The sequence below is a fragment of the Aythya fuligula genome, chromosome 3 (assembly GCF_009819795.1).
Source record: "Aythya fuligula isolate bAytFul2 chromosome 3, bAytFul2.pri, whole genome shotgun sequence".
Lineage (NCBI taxonomy): Eukaryota > Metazoa > Chordata > Aves > Anseriformes > Anatidae > Aythya > Aythya fuligula.
This window is the reverse complement of record NC_045561.1, coordinates 17,374,855-17,401,092: the sequence shown is the minus strand read 5'-3', so window position 1 is coordinate 17,401,092 and position 26,238 is coordinate 17,374,855. Positions and strand designations below refer to the sequence as shown.

General features: G+C 43.9%; 1 protein-coding gene across 2 annotated transcripts; it reads left to right on the top strand.

The window, feature by feature from the left end:
- Window positions 1–9: 9 nt before the first annotated feature.
- PSEN2 (presenilin 2) lies at window positions 10–24,645 on the top strand. Of its 2 annotated transcripts, XM_032184750.1 has the most exons (12): window positions 10–42; window positions 4,268–4,468; window positions 5,192–5,421; window positions 6,638–6,779; window positions 7,352–7,419; window positions 8,407–8,627; window positions 9,233–9,331; window positions 11,125–11,202; window positions 12,775–12,894; window positions 13,444–13,562; window positions 15,309–15,508; window positions 23,775–24,645. In XM_032184750.1, the coding sequence occupies exons 2-11, from the start codon at window positions 4,325–4,327 to the stop codon at window positions 15,462–15,464; spliced, it is 1,377 nt and encodes a 458-aa protein (XP_032040641.1). In that variant the 5' UTR covers window positions 10–42; window positions 4,268–4,324; the 3' UTR covers window positions 15,465–15,508; window positions 23,775–24,645. The 2 variants fall into 2 exon arrangements, with proteins under 2 accessions (XP_032040641.1, XP_032040642.1); XM_032184751.1 differs by lacking the exon at window positions 23,775–24,645 and having other exon boundaries at window positions 15,309–17,554.
- The last annotated feature ends 1,593 nt before the right edge of the window (window positions 24,646–26,238 follow it).

Below are 26,238 nucleotides of genomic sequence, written 5' to 3'. Positions count from 1 at the left end.
AGCCGGGCTGAAGGGAGCCGAGCCGGGCCGGGCCGAGCGCAGGTGGGCATCGGGGCTGTGGGGCCGGGGGCCTGAGGCGAGCTGAGCCGGGCTGGGCTGGGGGTGGCTCGGCGGCACCGCTGCGGGGGGTGTGGGACCGGCGGCTGTGCTGGGTCATCCTGGGAAGGATCTGTGTGTGCTTATGTGTATGTGTGCGCGTATGAAATGGAAAATGGTCTGTATTTGTTGTTCCCGGAGTGATAAAGCGTCTGTTGTGTCTCTTTCTGAGTGCGCAGAGGTGGCTGGCCGTGTGTGTAGGTGGACAACAAAGCTGGCCCCGCGTTGCAGGCCAGCCGAGCTGTGGTGCTCCTCTCTGTCTCCTTGGGGCAGCTTGTGGTGGGGCCATATTAGCTGCCCCTGGTGCCCCGAGCCCTCGGACAGGGTTCAGGAGGACAGCCCGGGTGTCCCCGGTGTGTCCCTGGGGCACCACCAGCAGGACCAGTGCTGGGAGCTGCTCCTCCGTGTGAGGTTGGACCCAGGCTTTGAGGTGTCCCTGGTGTGTGTAGGTCTGTGTCCACTCATATTGACTGCTACGGGTTTGGGCTTAGGGCTGGTGAAATAATTCTTCTGACCTTCTTGGGGAAGGGTCCGGTTTCAGCGCTGTCAGCAGAGTAACGCCGTGGCTGCGTGTCGTGCCTCTCTGTGGGAAGGTAATGCTAACGTGTATGTTTTGGCTTTATTTGTTGGCACCAATCTGGAAATTTGTCCTCCTAATTGTTATCCTGCCACTTGGAATTACTGAAAATGTTTTCCTTCTCTGTATGTTAACCAGCAGCTGTGATTACAGGTGAAACTTAGAACATCAGGCTGTCGGTGTCAGCCCAAAGCTTTCTCCTTGTCTAACTGTAGCAAAGGAAAACTGCTTCTCTTCATCTGATTGCTATCGAAGAGAACAACATATATGAGCAGGAGTTTAAAATCTCAAGTGGATTATTAAATATTATGCCAGCTAGCAGCAGCTGTTCTGTGCTATACCCTACACTGGTAATATTTATCAAGGACAAAAAACATTGCAAACAGCTTGGTTTTGTTGCAGCACAGTGATGCTGTAGCATGAAATTAAAAAGCAAGCCAGGGCTAGATCCTCATATTAGTTTGAATTGTCCCCGTTTCAGTGTAATTGATAGAGTGGATTTATCCCAGTTGAGAGAGATCCCTTGCACAAAAGATATACAGAAAGAGAGAAATGGTAACTTCTGCTTCCCTGTAGGCTTCACAAGGCTGCTATAACATAGGGTTCGCTGTAGTCTCACCTCAGCTGCTCCGTTATAAGCAGTGCTTAACTACTGACCTAGTTTTTGTCCCCTTTCATTTCTGCTATGTGGTTTTGAGAGTTTGGTCTTTTGGTTCTTAAACATCTTGTGATTTTTTTTTAATGTGTATTAATAGTTTGTATCTATCCACAGAGGAAAACCTTGCCTGATGTCCTGTGGCTTACTGGGTCAATTTGAAGACTGTCTGGCACCCGGTGTTTCTGTCCTTCATTGGCTTTATTTAGTAGACCATGCTCTGTCATGTGGATATAAATTCAGCTTGCATTTCATCTCTCTGAAAGCTCCTCTTGTGGTATAGCCAGAAGGCAATTGTGCTTGTCTCAGCCCTCTACTTTGCTTTCCTAATCTGTCCTTTCCCCTCTTCAGCTCAGTCTAGGGAAACACATGGTCTGTATGCACTGATCTATGTGGTGTCATGCAGAAAAATAACCATCTCCAGGAAAGAAGGTTGTGCTGAGTGTGTGGCTGCGAGTGACCAGCCTGGTCCTTCCTCCCTGAAATCAGTGACGGTATAAACCAGAGCTCTGTCTGGTGGCCAGCACAGCCTTGGTGCCAGTTAGTGCAACTCAGAGGGGTAAACGGTGGTGTTAGACAAACTGCACTGGGGTTGGCAGAGGGCTCCTGTCTCTGTAAGTTCTTCATCAAAGAGCCCTGCTTGGCCCTGTGCTCCTCTTTCCTCCTCTGGGCGCTGGGACTGGGGCTGCTTGGGCGGTCAGCCCGGGAGCCTGTCATGCTGAAACCTGGCTCAGCGAAAGCTATGGCAAACAAGCACCTGTTGTCTCTTCAAAAGAACTGGGTTGCTGATGAGCACCTGGTGCTGGCACAAGAGTGCTGGGACAACCCCATTGGCAGTAGCACAGATTTAGGTCGCTTTCAGGTACCTGTGAATACAACTTTGGAGATGAGAAGCGTTGTAGCGTCTTTGCCTTTATCCTTTTTGAGAGGGAATAACAGAAAATGTCTGGCAATATTACAACAGGAGACTCTTCCCATGTAATTATGAGGGTTAGAAGTTACTGGTGTGTTTTTGCTACCTGTATAATTCTTCCAGTGGGTACAACTAGGATGGTGAAAGTAGGCTAATTGGCTGTCCCTTCTGAAGTCTCTGCAATAATGCCATGCTCACATAGCAAAAATGGTGTTGCAGTTTCTGAAATACTGGGAGAAAAAGGTCTTTGATATTTTTATGCAGTTAAAACTTAAACATTGGTCCCAAATGCTGAAAGAGTAAACTTTACTCTTACAACTGAGGCAGAATCTAGGCTCTCAGCTGTAAACTGTGAGCCCTTACGTGCTCAGAAGGTGTTGAGCAACTGGGGAGTGGAGACTTTGGGCTCTGTAAGGAGAAAAAAAAAAAAAGGCACAAAAAGGGAAGTGTTAGGCAGCTCACCGCAACACAGCTACTGTGAAGCTGATAGGCCTGGCTTGAGGGTTGTCCCTGCATTTGTTCCTATAAATGTACTGTTTTTATCACTGAAAGAGGAATTGAATGAGAGGAGAAGGCATGAAAGGAGCAGATGTCTGAAAAGTGTTTCACTTGGGCAGATTGAGTTTGCTTTCTGAAATGTTTTGAAGGTGACCAGTGTATTCAGGATGCTGTGAAAGATGGGGGAATCTCCCACTCCTCCCTCTTTCCTTCTCTTGAAGTGAATTTCAGGCCCTCTAGTGAGAAGCAAGAATCTCACAGAGCTTTGAAGCGTCTGCTCCAGCCTCTCAAGCTGGCTGGTAGACAGCGAAGTCTACCAGTCAGACCATGAATGCTTAATTCAGATGTATGTGGCTGTGTCCAAGTCATGTGGCTGCTTCAGCTTCCTCCCCTGAGTTGGTTATGTTGCCTGAGATACACTCATGTGGGGAGCTTTTTTGTTTGTTTTGGGGGGGGGATACCTGGGCAAAATCCAGCAGAGGAGAGTTGTTCTCGTAGGTGTTACAGCTTTACAATGCATTAGGGGTCTGGTTTTGCTTATGGGTAGGTGGCTGAGAATCAGGTGCCTGAATTATCCTTCTTTACTCCAGTTGCTTGCTTAAGCTGCCTTAATAAACGATAAAAGGAATTTTCCTATCAATCCCATTTAGAGCTACCTGAAATCATGGCTTCAGGGCTGTTCTGCACTAGCTTTAGCCAGGACAGTGCAGGTCCTATCTCCAGTGTCTACAAGGAAGAGCTGCTCCTTTCCTTTCTGCGTTGTGCCACTGCTTTCTTCACTTCTCTGCACAGTGGTAGGTGGAAAGAGGCCAAAAATGTCAAGTCTCCACTTCTATACTTGAAGTTGTTGCCCATCCAAGTGGGTTTGCTTTTAAGCACAAGTCAATATAAGAGGAGAAAGTAGCGGCTCACCTAAAGGGCCAAGTTCTTCCCCTTTATTTACCCACAGCCCTTGGGCAGAGGAAAGAACTGCTTATGAAATTCATCTGGGTGATCAGCAGCCATAATACGGAAGGCAGCATGTAACTCCTGCTCAGTGGCTTATGTAAAGCCGAGGCTCCAGGTTACTAAGAAACTTCTGCTACCTGCTGGTGCCTGTAGGAGTGTTGTGTAAGAGCTGAGCTCTCCTAGCTATCTGGCAGCCAGGCAGCATTCGAGGTGAAGCCTTGTTTGGCTCATACAAAACAAACACCAAGCACTGGGAAACCCCCTCTGTGAAAGTCTGGGTGTACTGCTCGTGGAGGAGGCCAAGCACAGAGGCAGGAACTGTGGCAGCTGTGGCAGAGGGGAAAAATACTCAGTGGATTAGGTGCAGTTGGTTCAGCGCTGCATTTTGCTGTTCCCCCTGGTTGCAGGATACTTTAACTGAAGATTGTTGTGCCTGATGTGCCAGCAGGCTAAATCAGCTATCAGAAGGAGATGGAGTTATGAAGCCTGCTGAGATTGTGCTTCCTCTTCAGACTCCCAGTTGTTTGCGCTGCAGTGCTCACTCTTTTTCTCTTTTCTTTGGCTTTGCTTGTTTTCTCAGCCGTGAGTAGCTCCTGGCTGTGCCTCTCCGGAGTGAGTGCTCCCTGGGAAAGTGACGATGATCACGTTCATGAACAACTCGGACAGTGAGGATGAGACCTGTAATGAGAGAACATCCCTGATGTCTGCAGAGAGCCCTCCAATACCTTCCTACCAAGATGGCTTGCAAGCCTCAGAAGCAGGGGAAGCGCAGATACATAGGGTGAGTATGCAGCCTCCCTGGGTACTGAAGAAATGGGGTATGATGATAAATGCAGTTCTGTTACCCCTCAATCCATCCCAGCAGAGGCAGACGTTTAGGATTGGCTTTGGCCAGTGTTACTTCTCTTGGCCAGCAGCTGCACTGCCTGTTCCCATTTCCTCCACTGTGACTTTTTCCTTCCTTTTTATCTCCGTATATACTCCTCCCCTTTCCTTCCTTTTGGTAAAGATACAAGCTTTTAATCAGGACCTGATGCACATACAACTCGTGCAGGATATCCTTTTTAGCCTTCTCGTTTTGCCAGAAACCCTTTGTCTGCTCAGGTCAAATGCAGCAAATGTTGGGACAGAATCTAGTCCTACTGTCAGTGAAGCACTGTGGTAAAACAAGCTCAGCAGTGCTCTGGGAATGGGATCTGGTCAGGTTTATGCCACCTCCGATGAAATTTGTTCCCTCCCAGTTCTGTGCACTTCACCCTTCATATGCATGTGTCAGCCTCTCTCTGTATGCACTGAAGAGGCCCTTAGATATATTTGTGGGTTTGGTTTATAAACTGTTGCAGCCTATTTGTAAGGGAATTTCTAATTGCATTGCTCAGTTGGCACCGTCCTACTAGGAACAAGTTGCTATGCTGTGGTGGCCTCAGCAACCTCATGAAATAGTGGAATGAAGCTCTGAATGCAAGGAAAGGATCTTACATATGTGATAACTTTTTCTTTTCAGAAGAGGCACGCAGGCAGCAGCCGCAGCCCTAACAATGTTGCTGATGGGGATGTGTCTGACTCGGGAGTTCGAGCGCGAGGGAGCGCCTTGGAAAATGAAGACGAGGAACTGACGCTGAAATATGGAGCGAAGCATGTAATCATGCTCTTTGTGCCTGTCACCCTTTGTATGATTGTTGTCGTCGCCACCATAAAGTCAGTGCGCTTCTATACGGAGAAAAACGGGCAGCTGTAAGTGGGGTCTTCAAAACAGCCTCTGAGTACGTGGGATCCCTGGCATTACACATACACTCCGTGCACATACACCTACGTACACAGCGTGCCTCCTTGGCAGGCTGGGAGAGCCTTTACATGGCTAAAGATGGCTCTGTAAGCATACCAAGGTCTTACACAGATGAACACAGCTTGCTTTAGTAAGTTTTTTCCATACCTGTATTATATGGATTCATTAGCACTATCATTAGGAATGAAATCACTTCATACTGCAGTATAAAAGGCCTGGGTTTACCTCCTGGTCTGTTCACCCGCTGGCTGGCAACAGTCAGGGAATAACATGTTCATTTGGATGAGTGTCTCATTTCCTGATGACATTTTTGGTTCCCAGAGACTCATGGTGTGGATACATAATTCCATCCAGCTCTTCCTGCCTGCTCGAGACCATTCCCAGTGCTCCAACAGCACTTCACATGGTGGCTGGAGGAATGGAACCAAAGAAAAGAAAATGGAGGGGGTGGTGGCATAAGAAGGGGTAAAAAAAAAAAAAAAAGCCCAAGACACTCTTAAAAATTGTAGAAAGAAAGTGTAACCCTTTGCTGGACAGCACCTAGGATGTGTCCTTGTCATTATCGTGGAGAGGGTCCAGAGACATGCAATAGAAATTAGTGGCCTCAAGAGAAGTTGCTGAACTTAGTTATTTATCACAGAACCATAAAATGGCTTGGGTTGGAAGGGACCTTAAACATCTTCTAGTTCTGACCCCTCTGCCTTGAACAGAGACACCTTCCACTAGGTCAGGCTGCCCAAAGCCTCACCCAACCTTCCCTTGAAGCCTTCCAGGGATGGGGCATCCACAGCTTCCCTGGGCAACCTGTACCAGTGCCTCACCACTCTCTGAGTGAAGAATCTTCTAACATCTAACCTAAATCTCCCCTCTTCTAGTTTAAAACCATTCCCCCGTGTCCTCTCACTATTTTCCCATTTATGCTCTGTTTTTGTTTAGAGCTCTGCCAGACGCAGCTGCTCTGTGGTAGTGCGCTTTGGTTAAACAGCACTAATCTGTAGCTGATAACTAACTGGAACCCGGCCCCTCCAGAGGATACACCTGATGTTTACCGTCCTTGGAAGTCATTCCTCCCTTTCTTCCCCCCTGCCCTGATCCATTTTTATCTTGGGACAACTAGTTAGATGGGAATATACGTGCTTGATGTGGCTTTGCTTTATACTGCAGGATCTACACGCCCTTCAGCGAGGACACCCCGTCCGTGGGCCAGCGTCTCTTGAACTCGGTGTTGAACACCATCATCATGATCAGCGTCATTGTTGTAATGACCGTGTTCCTCGTCGTTCTGTATAAGTACCGCTGCTACAAGGTAAAGCATTCGTGCCCGAGTGTTTGCTGCGTGCTTGCTGTGAGCAGGTTCGAGTGAGGCTTCTCTGTCAGGGAGAAATAAAGGCACTGCACAGGTTAGTCCACAATTTAGTCATGGCAGCAATTTTGTTGTAGAGAAGCCTTTGCTAGCAGTGTTAGAGTGTGCCTCAGAACGTGCTTTGCTGTTCATTTGCCACTAATGGTAGGAGGTTAGAAACAGCCTGTTATTTGTGCTAGTCAGGTTTGAGTCCTCTCCTTATGGTCAAAAAGTTTTGCAGCTTGTACTCAAGGACTCAGTTTCGGACAAACTGTGTGGGAACTAGTCTCATTCTTGCCTGTGGAGGCTGGTGGAAGAGAAGGGTAGAATATAGAATGAGTTTGGGAGAACGGGGAGCAACTGGCTGCCATCTTCCCTCATCAGCTGTGGGGAAGGAGGGTTTTTGGAAACTGGAGGAGAAGTGAAGAAGGAAAGGCTGTTGGACATTAGGAAGGTCTGTCAGTAGTGCATGCAGCACTGCAGCCTGTGCAGGGGGAACAGCCCCTTCAGTCACTCTATTTTCTTGCCCTTAATAGTTCATCCATGGCTGGCTAATCCTGTCCTCTTTGATGTTGCTATTCCTCTTCACCTACATATATCTTGGGTAAGTAGAAATGTTGCAAGTAACTTAGTGGTTCAGAACTACCCTCTTTTTCTGTTTGAAGAAAATCCCCAACGTAATGAATTGAATGTCTCTCCTTCTATGAACAGAGATTTTAAATCTCTGTTCATAGATAAAATAAAAAGTGTTAGCATTAGACAGCTTTTTTTAAATTTTTTTGATGAAAAACGAGATGTTTAATGGGCAATGCCTGGTTTTACAGTAGTTACTCTACAAAACTTCATAGGGAAGTGATACCAGAAACATGAACTGAACTGGCTGAACTTTGTTGTACAGAGGTACACTGATAGTGACTTTCAAGATATACTGGTATAAACTAGCAACATCCTGGGGTATCTGTCATCAATTGTTTCTAGAGATGTTGTCACAGATGGTTTGGCTAGATGGAGGTTCCCAAAACATGCCTTCAGTGTGTCTTTAGCCTCTGAGAACCAAGTGGAAAGGAATTTAGTGTTGAGTTGGTTCTCTGGATTGTCTTGCCTTATCCACAGGCTGCGTCTCTTCAAACTCATTCCCTTAGCTCCAAGTTGAGAAAGAAGCAACCTTTCAACTTTCCAATGACACTTGCTTATATTTTTTTTTATTTATCTTTATTGAAATGCATCCTGTCATGCTTCTGGTGGGATGACTTGCACATGATTTCTTAGGCTCACGACTGTGCAACAGTCTTTACCTATGTTAAATCTTGACTTGAAATCTGGCCTGCTCAGATCCTTGGGATCACTGTTGACCTCAGGACTAAGGCAGTGTAGTGTTTGCCACACACAGCACACCCATGTCCTGCAGAGGGAACGCAGAACTAAGAGCAACAATTGGCTGCCAGGCTGGTTCCCCTCTTGAGATGACATCTGCTTATATCCTGCTTCCTCCTGGTGTCGTAGGAGGCTTGCTCTTTTGAGTAGATCTAGCAAGGTGCTTTGCATGTCGGTTGCTTTTATTGCTCAGCTAAATTTCACTGTTGTCTTCCAGTGAAGTACTGAAGACATACAATGTGGCCATGGATTACCCCACAGTCATTCTAGTCATCTGGAATTTTGGAGCTGTTGGGATGATTTGCATCCACTGGAAAGGCCCCCTGCAGCTCCAGCAAGCATATCTCATTATGATCAGTGCTCTGATGGCACTGGTTTTCATTAAGTATCTACCTGAGTGGTCGGCATGGGTGATTCTAGGTGCAATCTCCATCTATGGTAAGTCTGGGCTGTTACTCTGAAGGTGTGGCTTGTGGAGAGGTTATTTGGAGTTAAAATAGTTTGTTTTTTTTTTTTAAAAAAAGAAAAAAGTTCTCAGTTAAAAGTTTGAAGAGAACTTGCAGGATGATGTATCTGGAAGGTAATATTCAGCTTGGTGAGGAGCTCTGACCAGGAGAGAGAGTATGCAAAGAGGAACTTGACCAAAGGTTGAAAAATAGTCAGCATACATAGTAAAGGATCGATGAACATAAGCAAAGTACCTCCAGTTCTCTGCTAATTAAATTTAACAATTTAATGTAATCCTGTCATCTACTTTCAAATCAATAATGTGTTGCTCTCAAGAAATTTAGGATTTTTTGTAGGATTAATACAATGAAAACTGTTACTGTCACATTAAGCCTCGGGGGATGGTATTTTAAATGAGCATCATCTTCAGAGACTAGCAGCTACAGTTGCACAGCAGCAGAAGTCACCATTCAGGAAATCATCTGGTTAATATCGACAGATGTCATTTTGAGGGAGGAATAGCTTTTCAAAGAGCAGGAATGCAAAATATGCATGACAGTTTAAGGTAAGATTGTCTGTTCCTTTTCTCTCTGCAGATCTGATGGCTGTTCTCTGCCCTAAGGGGCCACTGAGAATGCTGGTAGAAACTGCACAGGAGAGAAATGAGCCCATTTTTCCTGCATTGATATATTCCTGTGAGTAAGATTAATATTTTAATGTTTTTAACGACAATGTGCTTGAAAACTTTTTTTTGTGTCAAACCAGTAAGCGCTATTTTAGTTATTTCCTTGCCCTCAGATCAGTGCACACTTATGTCCTGGAACAGACCATTTGTAGAAGACCTTATCAGTTACAATGGTATTAACCCTAATTAGCCACAGGGCTGGGCAGATTTGCCTTGTGAAACTAAAATGTTCAAAAGTAGATTTACCTTTCCATGAATAGCCTTAGAACGTAAATCTTTGTTCTGCATACAAAGCCTTGCATGGACAGCAGTGTTTGTAAAGTTACGTAGTTAGATGATGCCCTCTCAGTAGCCATATTCCTTCTGCATAAGCTTTATAGGATCACTTCAAGTGTTTGAGGCTCTGCAGCTCTTCCTGTAGCCTCTTCTTGCTCTGTGCACTGTATGGATGGCAGTGTGAGATATTTGCTTTATTTTTCATTGTCTGGCTGCTCCTGGCAAGTGGCTTTGTTCAAGTTTTGCTCTGACAACAAAATCAGTCCTCTCTTCCCTGAATTTCCTGGACTGTTTAACTATGATGACATCCTGTGCCTGTATCCACAAAGGCATTCGTATGCTTAAGACTGGGATAGTTGGAAGGCAGGTGACTTAACGTTTCCAGGACCTGGGCTCAAGTGCTTCCTGGACCTCAGTGGCTTCCATTGCATCACTTATAAGGTGAATCAGTATTTCCAAATGTTGGGTGCCAAGCTGAGGATGCCTACAACTCGACTGATCTAGTTTTTCAAGTGTTTAGTGCTATATAAATGCTTTTGTGTGTTCCAAGTAGAGCTCCTGTTGACTTCAGCTGACTTCCGTTCCACATGGACGTTCTGTTATAGCGGCCTGAAACAATCTAGATGAAGTTTTCCCTATGTTTTATTTAACAAACAAACAACAGTTACACTAAAGGAGAATGCAATTCAACAAATAATAAATACTGAACAAAAAGTTCTTAGGCAGAACGTCAGTGTTTCCATTGCAAGACCGCATTCTGTGGCTACCTCCAGATACAAAAACATCACCGTGACTGAGTGTGTAATGGAATAGTAGACACTGTGTTTGCCTTGGCTTGTTGTTGTTTAGTTTAGCTTCTGTAAAAACAGGGAGACTGAGGTACTCCTATATAAAAAGCTAATTTGAGTCCCCTTCAGCATGGTTTGTATCCCTTCATAAATTAGGGATTCATCTCAAGAATAAACCTGCAAACATCCTTCAGTTGTTCTTGGAACCAAAACAAAAATAGCCAATATTTTGACAGGAGAAAAGAGTAAAAAGAAAGAAAGAAAAAACAAAAAACACAAACAGAAGTGCAGGGAGAAAACAGACACTCAGACAACTCCAATGAATCCCTCACTTGTGTGTTTTACCTTCAGCAGAAGAGGGGGAGTATGCCGTCTGCCTTAATCTCTGGTTACATTTTGTACTACCATCATTTCCTGGGCAACTGTTCCCTTTGAATAGAAGAGACAGAAACCAGGAAAAAAAACAAGATGATAAGGGCCCTTATTTGGGATTTTTGCTGTCTTCAGGATACAGACAAAACTATACTGACTTGTGCTCTGAGACTTTTCTTAAAGACTGAATAGATGCACGGCCTTTTTGTCTGACCTTGCCTTCTAAGTGACTAGGGAAACTGACTGAGAATCAGTGTTGTAGCATTAACGGGGGAAGGGTTTATATTTGTAGGGTTAGCTAAATACGTAGGAACTCTGAGCTACAGTGACCAATGTTTTGCGTCTGATTTCTTGCTCTTTCTTTTAGCTGCTATGATATGGACAGTTGGAATGGCAAAGCCAGACACAGCAGCAAGAGGACCAAGTCAGCAGACATGGGATGCAGGTTTGCTTGCATGTCACAGTATCCGGTGTAAATAATACACGTTTGAGACTGCAGGTCTCAATGTTAAGGTCTTGAATCCCAAAGATTGCATGTTTTTTGCAGTATTGTTACATCAGTTGCAGAACTTCATGGTGTTCTGAAACCTGGTGTTTGGACTGGCAGCAAAGATGGTGTAGGAAGCTCCAGTATTTGGGATGCCTTTATTTAAAAAAGAAAAGTGTTGTCCAACACACAGCTTCAGATACACTGAAGTTAAAGCTGGTATTGGGCTAGTGGGGTGGTGGTTGTTACATTTTTAGCAGCTGGGGATAGTTAATTACAACATAAGGTCATAAATATAATGCCAGTGAGCTGGTGAACTTTAGTGTGTTAGTGAGTTGCACTCAGGCAACTGCCACAGAGCAGACGTACCCTTAGCTAGTTCTAAGTCCAGTTTAGCTTACCCTGCCAAAGAAAATGGATGTCTTTACATTTGCCCTTGGGTAAAGCTTATGTTCGGGCAGTTACCCAGCAGGAGCTGATGTGTTCCAGGTTTACATTCTATCAGATCCTGTGGTAATTTGTGTGCCATTGTTTCTATTTTCTTGAAATGCAAGTTAAACAGCACTTTTGAAGGTGATTGAGTAAAGTCTGATTTGTGGCATTAGAAGTATTTTCCATCTGGTCCTGTTTCATTTGCTTATTTTCAAGATAAAATAGCTGACATACTAACGAACGACAGTCACAGTCCTGCTTTGAAATCAAGCACAGAGCAGGAGCAAATGGCACCTTGGGTTCTACTGAATGCCCCTCTGGAAGCCCTGTGTGTCCCAGATCACAGTCTGTTCACATCTGCAGCAGCAGTGTCCTGTCAGATTGCCAAAAACTGGCAAGTTTGTATAAATGCTTCTGAAAAATAGGAACTGTCAAATAGAGTAATGTGTCACATACCAGCTGCTTCCAAAAGCACTGTTGATTGAGAATGGAAAAAATGAAAGGACTGTGTTAAATATGTTTAATAGAACCCAAAAAAGAAAATTCTGTTGTGTGAACACCCAACACCAACATCAATGTGATTCAGAACAGATTTTTTTCATAAACGGCAGTCTTCCTAGTCATGCATTTTGGTAATACTACCAGCGAGGGAACACCTGACACCTCCACCTTCAAGACATAACTGTATGTATTAATTTTACTTGGTTTCACTTGTCACTCTAGCCTGTAGAGGCTGTGGATACCAGCGTGCCCACCAGCTTGATTCAGGGATTGAAAACCAAGTTGAAGACTCTCTTTGCATTTAATAACTGACAGAGCAATGCTTAGTTTTGTGCTTCTACTCCATTTACTCACTTGTTGAAGCTGCTGGGTAGTTGCCAAACAAGCTGTGAACGTGTAGCCTCCTCAATGGTTTCAAATAATATGTTTTCTGCAAATGCCTGTGCTTGAGTTGGTCCTGACTCCAAGACAAAGGGCTTATCTATTCCTGAGAAGCTTCATAAGGGTGGAGATTGCGTGTATCAAAGCAAGTTATAAATGCAGCTACCTCTTTCTTTTTTTTCTTCTCTTTTCTTGGCCTATTTTTGTGGAATCAAGCGGAAGATGAGAGAGAGAACCACAGTAGCCCTTCACATTCAGACTCCCAGATTTTGGAGACAAGGAGTCCTGTTCCAAGCCACCCCATCACTTCTTCAGAGGAACCGGAGGAGGAGGAAAGTAAGGGAAGCTTCATACCTTGTTATCGGTGCAGTCAGGGTTAGAGCCTGACATTTTTACTCATAGTGGTTAACACGCAAACTCAGTTGACTCTAATCAGTTTATTTGAAAAGTTGTGACTTGTTGGGCAACGAAGGTTTTGACTCGGACTGTGTATTACTTCTTACTGGTGCAGTATCTGTTCTGGGATTGTAGCTCCAGTGATATACCTTGGCTACGCAGACAACTTAAGCAGTTCCTTCTTCCCCTTGCATCCCGCTTCTCTTCTGTCCCTCAGCTGCCACAGCTGTAAGGCAGCACAGGGAAGCACCTCAGAGAATGAAGTTGAGTAAAAATAACCGCAGAAGAGGGTGTCTGGAAGCCCTGACCCCCTCAGTAAGCCGTGGAGGTAATCCCTGTTACCTCAGTGCAGGATGCTAAGGGTCCAGGTTGGTGGGTAGCCAGGACTAGCAACCTTCAGCTGGTCCTCAGGAAAAAAAAATGTTCAGGAGGAAGCAAAACTGGAGAAGTAACGCCTATTTTCCTTTTTTTCCCTTCTGCTTCTCACAGGGGGTGTGAAGCTGGGCCTTGGAGACTTCATATTTTACAGTGTTCTTGTTGGGAAAGCCGCTGCCACACCTAGCGGAGACTGGAATACTACACTAGCCTGCTTTGTAGCCATTCTTATAGTAAGTAAGCAAATTCTTACATCTTACAGTCTTGTTTAGCACAGCAGTGTTGCCAGAATTACCAACAGCTGAGCACTGCTGCATCACTGCAGGTAACATCCTGGGTATTTGGGTGAGAGCACCAGTGGATTTTCTAGCACACTGCTTGGCCTATAAGGACGTGAACTCCACATGATTAGCAAGCATAGTCAAAAAGGTGAACTCCCTTTTGCTAAGGAGAACTGCGGCATAAGGGGATGAAGGCCTATCTCATTCTTGGGTTTGAGCTGGGAAAATGGAATGGAAAGAAACTTAAAAATCCATGAAAATTATCAGTAAAAGCAGGTGACTAGCATACTGTGCTTGCTGAAGGACTTAGACCTACCAGGTCTAATGACCACACACTGACAAGTTTTCACCTAGGTAGAAAATCATTACTAAGAACTAGCTTATTTACACCGGTATCTTCACTGAAATGAACCAGGAGAGCAACGGCAGGAGTTTTAGAAGGTAAAAGGAATTGCAATGTCATTCTTGGGCTTCCATTTCTCTGCTTGGATCCCAAGGGGAGAGACTTACAGTGACTATCACTTGTGAAAACCATGGATTAGAAAGCACAAGAACTAGAAATTATCGCATTTTAAAAGTGTGATTACCTTTCCTACCTCACAGGTCAGAGACACCTATAGGATCACTTAGCTCCAATATTCTGGTGTCCGTCTGGTGGCCATTCACACGGTCCCTTTGTGGGGAAAGCTCTCTCTTTTCTGTCCATCAGACCATATACCCCATTCTGTCTTTTACAGTGCTGTTAAATTTGTTCTGGCTTCATTTTGCAGTTTTATATTTCTGTTGATATGTACCTTTCTGTTTCCCAAAATGGTCTCTGCAGTTTCTTTGCAGTGAGCACATCTCTAAATGTAGATGTAAACTATGGAGTAGGTGTAGGCCAGATACCATCCATGAGGCGTGTAAAGAGCAGAGCCACAGGCTCAGCTGGATCACAATCAACTTTGCAGTCTGACTTTAAAAAGATCCTGACTGCTGATCTGTAGCTAATAGATATTTTTTGGAGCCCAGTGTGAGCACTGTCTCAGATGTTCCCTCATTGTGGAGGGAGAAAAAAGGGCTCAGATAAGAGAATTAATCCATACTTAAATACACATATTTGTACTGTATATCCAAAACCTACAAAAACTTTGACGTGTTCCAAAAGATGGATCTTGGCCTGCTATCAAGATAAAGAACAGAATTCACCTAGCGTAATAAGCAATCTAGTCAAAAGCACAGCAGTGGGATATTATTTTTGTTCTTTTTTTTCCCCAAGAGACCTTGAAACCTGTGAAGGTATAAGAAGTACACACCACTGTGTATTAGAGCCCTCCAATGAAACTCCTTATCTATGCAGTTCAATAGGATGTAAATAGTTTTATCTGCTGGATCAGTAACAAATACATAATGGTATAGTACAAAACATAAAACAATCTGAAAATAAGTTAACCTCTCAGGGTCAGTTGTATGTCAGCATTAGCTGTTTTACACTACTTTCTCAGCAAGCAGCTCTGCTCCGGGTTGCTGAAGAAAATATCTGGCCAACTTGTGAGAAAGATGAGGGTGTGGGAAAAATGTTTTATTCCACTGTAGCTCAGGCAGGCTTCAATTTCTGTATAGTGTATAGAGCTTATTATTCATATATTAGGTTATTGATGACCTATGTTTTTGGGCTTCTTACTTTATTTCTTTGTGTTTTTTTATTCTCTCTGGCAGGGTTTATGTTTAACTCTTTTATTACTGGCTGTTTTTAAGAAAGCATTGCCTGCTCTTCCCATCTCCATCACCTTTGGCTTGATCTTTTACTTCTCGACAGACAACCTTGTGCGACCATTCATGGACACCCTGGCCTCCCACCAGCTGTATATTTAGAAGAAGAGGGAGCTGGAGGATTCTTTTTAAAGCTTTTCTGTGAAGTACGGTACACTGTTTGGAATAAGTCATAACACTTTACACCTAGTGCCATGTATTTGTAAAGAAAGCAATAACTGTGACATGATGCGTACTAAAATCCTAGTTACATGTTAAGCTGAGATTTTTCACAGGACTTCTAATGCTTGGACTCCAGTGAAAAGGAGAGGTCAGAGTTAAATAATTGTATGTTATTTAATGTGCATGCAGGCTCCTGTGAGCAAGGAAGCCTGTATGTAGTGTGGGGCGCTGGAGGGATGAAGGGTCTGATCTGTGCTTCCAGAAACTCAGGCATTTTAGCCACAGAATTGCAGACAAGTTTAACTGTACTCTGAAATTGTTAACACTTCACACTTTTTTTAAGTGTTGTGCAAACATGAAAGTCAGTCATACTTGCAATTAGAAAAGCAGAGCAGTCAGTGTGCAGAGAACAGAGTACTGCTACACCTAGGTGTAAGCATTAGGCAGATGCGTAAGGCTGAACTTCATAAGCTGGCCTCTGTTTGTACAATTTCTACTGAAATTGCTCCTAATGTCTGTTTATTCTGGTCCTAGTAAGACATAGCCATGGTGGATCTAGACAGCATGTCACTGGTAGGATATCTGAACATCAGGCTTGTTCCTGAGTGCATCCACCACTACAGGTAGCAGCTGAAGGCAGGGCTGGCTGTTCTAGCGGAACAGATCCTCGCTGTGGGAAGACAGCACTGTCTCCTCACAGCACTTTCAGCTTCTCAGAAATCTTTCCCTGGATCTATACAACAATCCCCAAGTAGCCATAAGGTGGAAATTACTGCACAACTCCAGTAAATCGGTTGACCTGTAACTTCTCATGTGTAAGCTTGGTCTCATTTCTGTGCATTATTATAACTGCTCCAGAGGAGGATTTACCTTCCGTTTATGAAGAGGTCCTCTTACACTGATTGAGGATTGGTTTACTTAATTTTTGGTACTATTGTTTGAAGAGTTTTTACTACGAATTTTAAAATAGCTATTTAATGTAAGAGGAACTCTTTTGAAAATATTGTCATAATTTGTATCAAAATACGGGGGAGCAAACTTTAATCTGCTGTTACATTCCAGAAGGCATCATTAATGCTGGAAATATTTACACAGCATTAAGTGACTTCATAACAACAAAAAAAATCACACTTGTCAGTAAAAACAAACAAAAAATCTGACTTGACCTTGCTGTTAGATGTATTTAATCACACTTCTCTTACACATTTTAAAGGTGTCTTATTTCTTTTTATGTCAGTTTCTTAGAAGTAGACGAAGTTTATTTTTTTTCTTCTAAGGTGTGTATGATAGACAAACTAGCTCTGTTTTCTTAGACGGCTGATCAGTATCAGTGTTTCAAAATACAACATTACATAGTGTTTTGTGAACAATGCAGTGTCATTGGGAGATGGAGAACTTCGTGTCTGAAGCTACTTTTTGGATAACGCTTTGAACTATGCCTTCTTAAGATACATTAGCTTGAACAAGTCCATTGGAAAAACCACTACTTTGATATTTAACAAGGACATCATGTAGGTGCCTCAAACAAATTAAAAAAAATGGTTTTTTATGAGTAGTAGGTGTCTCTGTTTGGAGAAGTAATTTTTGCTCTTTAATTTTTTTATTAAATTTGCAAGGTTTGGACTTAAAAACTGCAGGCAGAGTTAATTATTACTGATAGGTATTTTTCTTTTTAAATGTGAACTACTAGAGCTATCTGCTTTTTTTTAAGGTTTATGGGAAAGTTGTGTTCTTTATGTTTCCAAATCATAGTACAATCGCTTGCAATCATGATTTTAATTTTTAGACTGCATGGTTTACAGAAGATGTTAAATATTTATATGTACTAGAAGAAATGTCCTGCTTAGCTTAACAGGGTTGTAGCATATTGTTTAAAATGATTTATTTTTATGCACATAAAGTTGATATGTGAAGGGAATAGGGGCAGGGAGGGATCTTTCAATTACTGAAGGATTACTAAAGATCCTTGAGTTTTTTGTAGATTTGTGTTTGCCAAAGGATTGGCCTCTTACTGATCAAATTCTGCATAACTTAAAAAAAAAAAAAAAAAAAAAAATACTTTTCGAGGTAACTGAGCAGTGTATTCTGTCAGTGTAACAAACTATGTTGTCCTGGTAAGTGGTAGGAGTATATTGTATAAAAACTGGAGTGGTTGAATTGTGTAAAAGTTTATGTATTTACTACTTGTGTGTATATATATTCACCTTGATGCACCTCGTGTGTGTGAATGTGTGTATACACACGAGTTAAAATAATATTGAGTGATTTCTCATCTCATTGGTCATTTTCACTTGTGTATGAAAGTGAAGTTTTATTTGTAATACTAACATTGCACAGCATGGCACAGAATTTACTTGCACCCTTCAGAAAGGAGGAACAGGAGCTTAGTGGCTGCTACACAAGAAATTGGCACAGTGATCTTGCAACTTGACAACCTGATTCTGCGCGTGCGTGTGTGTGCATAGCAAAGTTGTTTGTTCTGTTCAGTCACTGCTCTCACCTTGCTGCATGCTCTGCTAACCTGCAATCTCTTTGACCTTGGAGAAATCCTAAATACTCGATATGGCTCTGAAAAAGTACAGCTGTCAGGTCAGGTAGGCTTAGGATGACACCCACCTTGTCACTCAGCAGCTCAGAGCCCTGTGGGAGGTGCCATGTGTTGGCATTTTCCTACGTGATCCCTGTCACATCTCCTCTCCAGTCTAAAATGAGTGTTTCATTGCATCTAGTCTGAAAAGTGGCTTGGGCATAGCAACAGTCCCCAACATGTAAGATTGAGGTTATGTCGAGGAACAAAAATGCAGTGGTAAGCCTGCCTAATGCAAACCCAAGCTTATCATTGCTGGGAGATACACAGCCTTCTTGCAGCTTTTAGTGTCTCTGTTAAAAGCTTGTGCAATGCAATCAATTTGCTGCTGTCACCTTCTGACCATGTAGCTTCTGCTTGTGCTTAATTGTTGTTTCCTCTTGCTGCTTTGTTGTTGCTTTTGGTTTCAGTTGTTTTTGTGGGGTTGTTTAGTTGAAGGTGTCTACTGTGCATCAAAAATCATGCACAAGAAGCAGTGTAGTCATAAAGAAACTACAAGAAGTAAGACACCTTTCAGAGTCATGCTGTGCTCCCACAGCAACGCTCATCAGATACTCAAAGTCTCATTTGCAAAACCTAACTTCAGAAATTACCTCAGTGAGGAGCCAGTCTGTGCTAGAAAGATCATCTCCCTCTGGTTCACAGAGAGAAAAGGATGTATCACAATGTGAGGTGTCTCAGCAAAAGCGGTGTATAAAAATTGCTGAAACTGGGTCAGCAAGGGTTAGTGGGTACAGCAAGATCACAACACACTCCTACCCCAGTCAGGAAAAAGAGCAGTGGTCTGTTAGTCTACACCTTCTCTGCACCAGTTGCTAATGAAATCTCCACAGGGCCATCAGATTGTTAGGCCATCTCTCTTTGACTTACTGGCAGTTGCTGTCTGAACCCTGGCGAGGAATAGTTCAAGGCTCCCTGTCCGTGTAAAACAAAATATATGGTGGTCTCCCTCATGCTCCCAAACCAGTACATTGCTTTGCTTTGTTCTTGCCTTCCTAGGTACTTCAGTGAACCAGGTGGTGTGAGTTCCACATAACTTAGGTTTTTTTAAAATTGAATATATAATTATTTTTCTTGCCTGTTTCCCTCAGTCCCTGGTCTCTGTGTCTGCAGTACAGCTCTCTAGCAGCCATAGGAGGGCAGTAAGTCTATATGGAGAATTACCAGCCATTTTAAAGCACTCTTCTGTTTGTGCCTTGTTTTTCATTGAGGCTGAAGGTTCTGCAGTCTCCCTTATGGCAAGGTTTTTTAGCAGGCACCCCATGTCCCAGCATAGCTGCAGTTTTGGCACAGCAGGGGAGAGGCCTTGAATGAGCGTGAGCTCAACTGCACAAGAATCCATTTAAAACCAGATGGTTTCAGTGTCCTGCCATGTTCAACTTTGTAGCTGTGAGATGCTGCTGTTACAACACTGTATTTTGTGTTCTTCCTTGTTTGTTTTTTTTTTGTTCTTTTTTTTCCTCTAAAGAATTCAGCCCTAGCTTGAGTTCTACAAATCCCAAGTATAAGTCAGATGCTTCTCCAGGAACTGTTACATTTTTTCTGAGCATCTTCAAGAAGCAAAGGAGTAATTATACTTAGTGATTTGTCCTGTCTTCTGTCACTTGCAGTCTCCTGTTTTGTCCTAGCAGGTCCTGCTTACCTGGGAGAAGAGTACACATCACTCCAGCTCTCTGCATTGGGGGATGCAGGATCTAGCTAGATCTTCTTTTGTCTCTAGTAGCTATCTGATTCTCTTGAAGTCAGTTGCGTTATAAGAAGGCAGCCTGGACAGATAGGGTATCTTCCCATCCCATAGTACTCATATCTCCTAGCACACCACAGCGTCCCTAGTTAAATTTATCCTTGCTTGCTCTCCCTTCACCTTATCAGGAACGGTGAAGTGGTGTGAGCTGTTCCAACTTCACAAGTGGGAAACACAGCGAGAGTAGGAGTGTAAATGCTGGGTTTAAGCTTGGTTATGTAGGAAAAATCAGGGCATCAAACATGAATAACAAGTCACCCTTCTTCCTTTTACATCTTCCTGTTGCTACAGGTTTTCTATCATCCATCATTTCCCACTATCTTCCAGGCATTTGCCCTGGGCCCTCAAGGAGTTAAGTGAATATGAGCTGTTTATTTCCTCCTTCATGCAATGCATTTGTTTGACAGGTGCCCAAGAGCACAGTTTGGATGTGTCAGTGCTCGGTATTATTTATCACTCAGTATTTAATAGATATAAAGACTATGAAGTGGAACTAGCTAAGCTCCTTGATATAGAAACCTGGTTTGGGGCCAAGGAGTAGGAGGGGGAGTTTTCCAGAACTGGAAACTGTTTTGAGTGCTGTCAAATGCAGGCTGAACAGAGAGGCAGCTCCCAAGGCCAGCTCAAGGTTAGGTCTTTGCAGAAATAAATGGTGTGTGAAGCCTGGTACTCCCTAACTGCTTTGCAGGGCCGGAAGAATCAGGAGGAGGCAGAGCAGGGAAAGCACTAGGCCAGTTTTTTCTCACATCACTGTTTCCCATGTTTTCAATGATAGAAACAATCACAGAATGGCTCAGGTTGGAAGGAACCTTAAAGACCATCTAGTTCCAGCCCCATAGGCAGGGATGCCACCCACTAGATCAGGTTGCCCAGGGCCTCATCTAACCTGGCCTTGAACACCTCCAGGGATGGGGCATCCACAACCTCTCTGGGCAACCTGTGCCAGTTCCTCACCACCCTCTGAGTGAAGAATTTCCTTCTAATCTCAATTTTCCCTCTTTTAGTTTAAAACCATTCCTCCTCATCCTGTCGATATCTGATTGAGCAAAGAGTTGCTCTCCGTCTTTTTTATAAGCCCCCTTCAAGTACTGGAAAGTCACAATGAGGTCACCCCAGAGCCTTCTCTTCTGTAGGTTTAAACATCCCCAGCTCCCTCAGCCTTTCTTTGCAGGAGAGGTGCTCCAGCCCTCTGATCATCTTTGTGGCCCTCCTCCGGACCCGCTCCAACAGCCCCACACCCTTCTGGTGCTGGGGGCCCCAGACTTGGACGCAGAGCTCCAGGTAGGGCCTAATGAGGGCCTCAACCAGGGATGGTCACTGCAGCCCAGGCTGCCTCCAGTCTTCACCTCCTTGATGAGCTCTTCCACACTGGTGAGCACCAGTAACGCTTCTCCTCTGGTTGGTTTGCCTAACACCTGGACCAGGAACTCTTCCTCAATGTCCTCTGGGAATCTCCTGGATTGCTCACAGTAGTTTTACCAGCAGACATCTGGGTGGTTGAGCTCTCAACCTGTCCGTGGTTGTTTCTCAGAGGCATCTCTTCACGGTCACTCCCTTCCCTAATGTAGAGTGTCTCTGCAGGACTGAGTGAGGTACGTGTAATCAGTCAGGTGGCAGAAGGAGAGGGCAAAGCACTCACCAACCTATACAAGCAAAGGCCATTTACAATGAGCAGAAATAACTGATCTGTCTAGCAAACCAATAAAGAAAAATAAAGAATTGTGGGCTGAGTAATGTTTAACCAAGTTTCCCAAAACATGGGAGAAATAGTAATATGGTGTTCTTGAGGCACGTAGCTGCTCATCAGCTGCTATACTCTTCGATTCATCTCACCCAAACGGGCTTTGCTTGATACCTGTGAAGCATCGTTGTGCAGAAAATTTTGAACACTGTAAACAGTACTGTGAATGTTTTACTTTGCTGGAGAGGTTTTGTCTTGATGTAAGAAAGAAATTCTTTGAACTGAGAACAACAAACAACCACCCCAGGGAGACGTGGTAGGGTCCCCATCACTGGAGATTGTCAAGATGGGGTTGGATAGGGTGCTCGCTAACCTCATCTAGGCTTCCTTTTCTAAGAAAAGGTTGGACCCGATAATCTCCTGAGGTTCCTTCCAACCTGGGCTCTTCTGTGACTCTGTGATTAATTGCTAAGGTGACAGGGGCCAGGTGCACTGTCCCAAAACCTATCCAAAGACAAGGACTAGTATCGCTTTCTTCCATTTAGTGCTTCTATCTGCAGCCTCTCCACCTGACTCTGTCCTTCTCTCAGCATACTCCGCTCCCATGGGCTCGCCTCCAACTTTCCAAAGTACCCAGAACCCATTCTGTGCCCATGTGGAAAAATTTGGAGGGAAGGGTGAGTGGCACAAACCACAGGCACACATAGCGTGGCGGTAAGAGTGGTGTGCCACACACCTTTTTCCAGCAGTCCTCTGTCAGCGATAAACATGTTTGCAGCTGTGGTTTGTCGTGACTTGTTACCACCCCATCTAGAGAATAACACTTACTTCTCTTTTCTTTCATAATGTAAAGAAAAAAAATAATCCACGTACCTGTAAACAAATTTCCACTTTGAGAAAACATTTTTGCAACAGGTCTTTTCTCCCAGTGGAACAGAAATCATGATATCTGACCCAGTGAGAATTTGTGTGTGTGGTGGAGGGCAGGGGCATGCCCTGGTGCAAGACAAAGAGGCTGTGAGCTGCCTCACGTCCCTGAAAATCCGGGAAGCTGCTCTGTGAAATGCCTGAAAAGTAGCCTTGCTACTTACTCTCCAAACAATTATTAAAGATAATCCCAGCATTAGTGGGCCTGCCACGGCTTCCTAGTAGAGGTCAGTGGCGCATAGTCACTTCCCTGGAGCCATGTAGCACTAGCCACAAAGGCTCTGTCAAAAGCCAGGCTGTGTAACCTCGCAGCAGCTCCTGCCCACTTCCTGCTAGCAGGAGGGCTCAGCCTTCCAGCAGCCCCACTGGTTTTCCCTGCCTCCTCCAGCTACGCAGAGCGAGGCTGTTAGCTGACAGCTCCAGAGAGAAAATGGGGGTGGAGGTTCGTGAAATACCTGTTTCGTGCCCTGCACTGCATCTTCTTGGACAGAAAACGTTTGTCACAAGAACTGCTACGCTGACTCCTTCCAACAGCGCTAAATCAGCTTAAAGTTCTCACCGGCAAAATGAAGTTGAACCCTGTCTCCTTCCCTTTGGAGTGAGGGAAGAGAGAAAAGGCCAAGTACAAAGAATGCCTTGATGTTTTGGGGTGAAAATACACAGTTCAGGAATGAGAGCAGTCCTAAGCGTTATAAAAATAGCTCATCGTTTGGATCCTGGGATGATCCTGGATGTGAATTTACCCCTGACTGACTCAGAGAGATCTCATTTCTTTACAAGGCTGTTGCTCTCATTCTTGGCTGTAAAGCCTTGTAAATAACATGAGATACAAACAGTGTCACTGAAACGTGCCAAAGTTTTGAAATACCCAGAAGTTAACTACTGAAACCAAGCCACCTGTCCAGTGGCTTCTCCTTGAGCTGTTTCGATTCGTCATCATTACAGTGTTAGGTTGGTGGGACACCAATTTATCAATAAATTTATCAGGCAGATAAGACAATCCTCCTTCCCTGAAGAAATTGCCCTATATAAAAGATGAATGAACGTGAGGTAAAGCCCCTTAGGAGGTAGCTTATGAGAGCTTCAGTAGCTGAGGGAAGCATTTCCAGAGTAGTTTTTGCCTTGTGATTAGCTACACAAATGTGGGACAAGGATGGTGGTGCACATTTTGTTGTGGTCAGAGGAACAGATTGGGCCTGTCCGGTGTAAGAGGATTTCTGAGTGTTCTCTGAACAGCCTGGGTGCTCGTCAACCTGATGACAAGACCAATATTAGCTTAATTGAGAATCCATCAACTTTTTCTTTCTGCAGGTTAGTTGTCTGCCTACCACTCCTGTTGCATTGGAGCCCTTCTAACTGCAGGGACTGAAGATCTTTCCAGGCTCTGGTTCTCTAACTTTTTTTTAGAAGCTGAGACAGTCTGACCAATTCTTCTCTACGTATGCCTGGGAACTTGGCCACTTTGTACAAGGCTTTAACAGAAGCCAACTTTCTCTGCGTTCTTCAAAGCAGTCAACATCAGAACTGGAAGAGATTTTTTTTTTTTTTTGGGGGGGGGGGTGGTGTGGGGGGTGTTCCCTGATGTCCAATAAGCAGCAAGCTGCTATCTGCTGAGCAGACTTTCCTCAGAAAGCAGCAAACAGGAGGAGAAAAGCAACCTTACCTAAAGGCTGATAGAGGGCCTGCTGGAAGTCACGTTTAAAGAGGCCTGGACTCACTCCTTGCCACGTCCTTCTTGCTGCTTTTACCGAGAGCTGCAGCAGAGCTGGTCATGAAATGTGAGCAACCCCTGAAATTGCATCATTAAGCCCTTCGTTATGTAAGTATCGGTGGGCAATACGAGGTAAAGATATGATGGCACCACTGAAGCATTTGCTATGGAGCCATAACTTCTGGCTGCTATGTCAAACTTTCCCACTGACCTTGGGTAAGGTACTGACCTCTGACTTGTAAAATCAGGATATCTGGAGAAGTAAATTATCTTCAATAAACCATTTTAGGATCAGTGAGGAGAAAGCTCTGGGGAAGTGTGACTCACTCTTAGTTATAATTTGGTTATTATAATTTCCATTATATTTATGTATTGTATTATACTTGAGAATAGATCTATCATTATAGTGTTTGTATCTAGATTGTAATTTGTATTATATTCAAATTTATTACAAGTTGTATTATAATTTAATAAAAGATTGATATATAATCCTCATTGATATAAGAATCTTCCTAGAAGCGATCACATTTTTGGGTAAGGCAGCAAATCTGTTGAAAGCTGACTGAATGTGGCAATACTGGATAAGATTTGAGAAGCAAATGACAGTTGCAGTACCAAAGACGTAATGTGACAGATTTCTTAATGCTGCTCATGCTTGCTCTGTAAATTCAGATCTGCATTGCGCAGATCTGCAAAAGGAAACAAGTACATAACACAGAAATTACAGAAATGGGATTTAGACACTGAAGTAAAAACTTGTAACATGCAACAGCCTCATTCTGCTGCCACGTCATACTGGAGGCTCTAAGGCATCAATGGATGCCAAACTTTAGTTTTTAACAGGAAACTCTTCTAGGTTTCTTCTAGCCGCCCTGCTTGAAAGGGCTTAATCTAGCAGGTGTTTGCATTGCATGTTTAGCAGATCAGCTCCTACAGAAACTCTGACAGTTGATTCAAAGTGGGTGTCTCTGCTGTTTTATCTACAACCTTCTGGTGAAGGGCACAAAACCAGAATGTAGTGGCCTGGGCTTCCTTCCCAAACTGATCCTGGGGGTCTGCCCACAGGCAGCAGCTCTTCAAGCACTGCTCCCACACGGCTCCATTCCATGGGGTCCATCCCCCAGGAGCAAACTGCTCCAGCACGGGGCCCCCACGGGTGAGCGGCAGCTCCCCCCAGACCTCCTGCTCCTGTGTGGACTCCTCTCCACGGGCTGCAGGCTTTTATCTGACACAGGGCAGCTTCTGGACTCTTCTCTTAGAGGCCACCCTTGCAGACCCCTGCTACTAAAACTTGCCACATAAACCCAACGCAGATGCAAATTAAACAGCAGCAGGAAGAATGGTTTACCACATGGGAATAAAGTGAACCAGCCAGGCCTGTCTTGGAAAGATTGGGAGAGCTTTATCCCTTGCTTGTTCTGCCTACATCTCAAATTATGACAGCGTGCTCATGCAGAAACGCATGGAATTCTCCATGCTCAGCACAGTGAGTAAGACATTATTTCACAATTAATGCTGACCTGACGCAAGTTAGGTGGCATTACGCACGAACTTGGAACTGGCATCCAAATTCAGTACATCTCTAGATAAAAGAGTGTCCTCAAAGAAAGATGTCTCAAATATCTCTCTTTTCTGAGGAAGGTAAAGATTACCTTTCTTTTAGAGAAAATGGTATGGACTTAAACAAAAATTTAATAATTAATTTGTATACACTCCTGGAAATGTCAGTATTGACTACATATTTTTAGACAAAACTTTTTGAGGTTAGTACATTATTAAAGTCACATTTTTGTATCACCTACCACATCCAGTCTCCATTCAGTTCTCAGACATAAAAGTAACACGTTTTAACAAGATTACTTGCAGCTGTCTGTTGTGGCTGGCAGAGAACATCTCATGGCTCAGCTAGGAAGGTGGCTGGGGCTTTGGTGGGATGCCATTTTTTTATTTAAAATAAGCAAACAAAACACATAAAGGAATTTCTGTAATATTTAAACAAGGTTTTATGTGTTCGTAAATACCAGCCAAATCACCTTTGGTGTCAATAGATGAAGGCAAGGGATA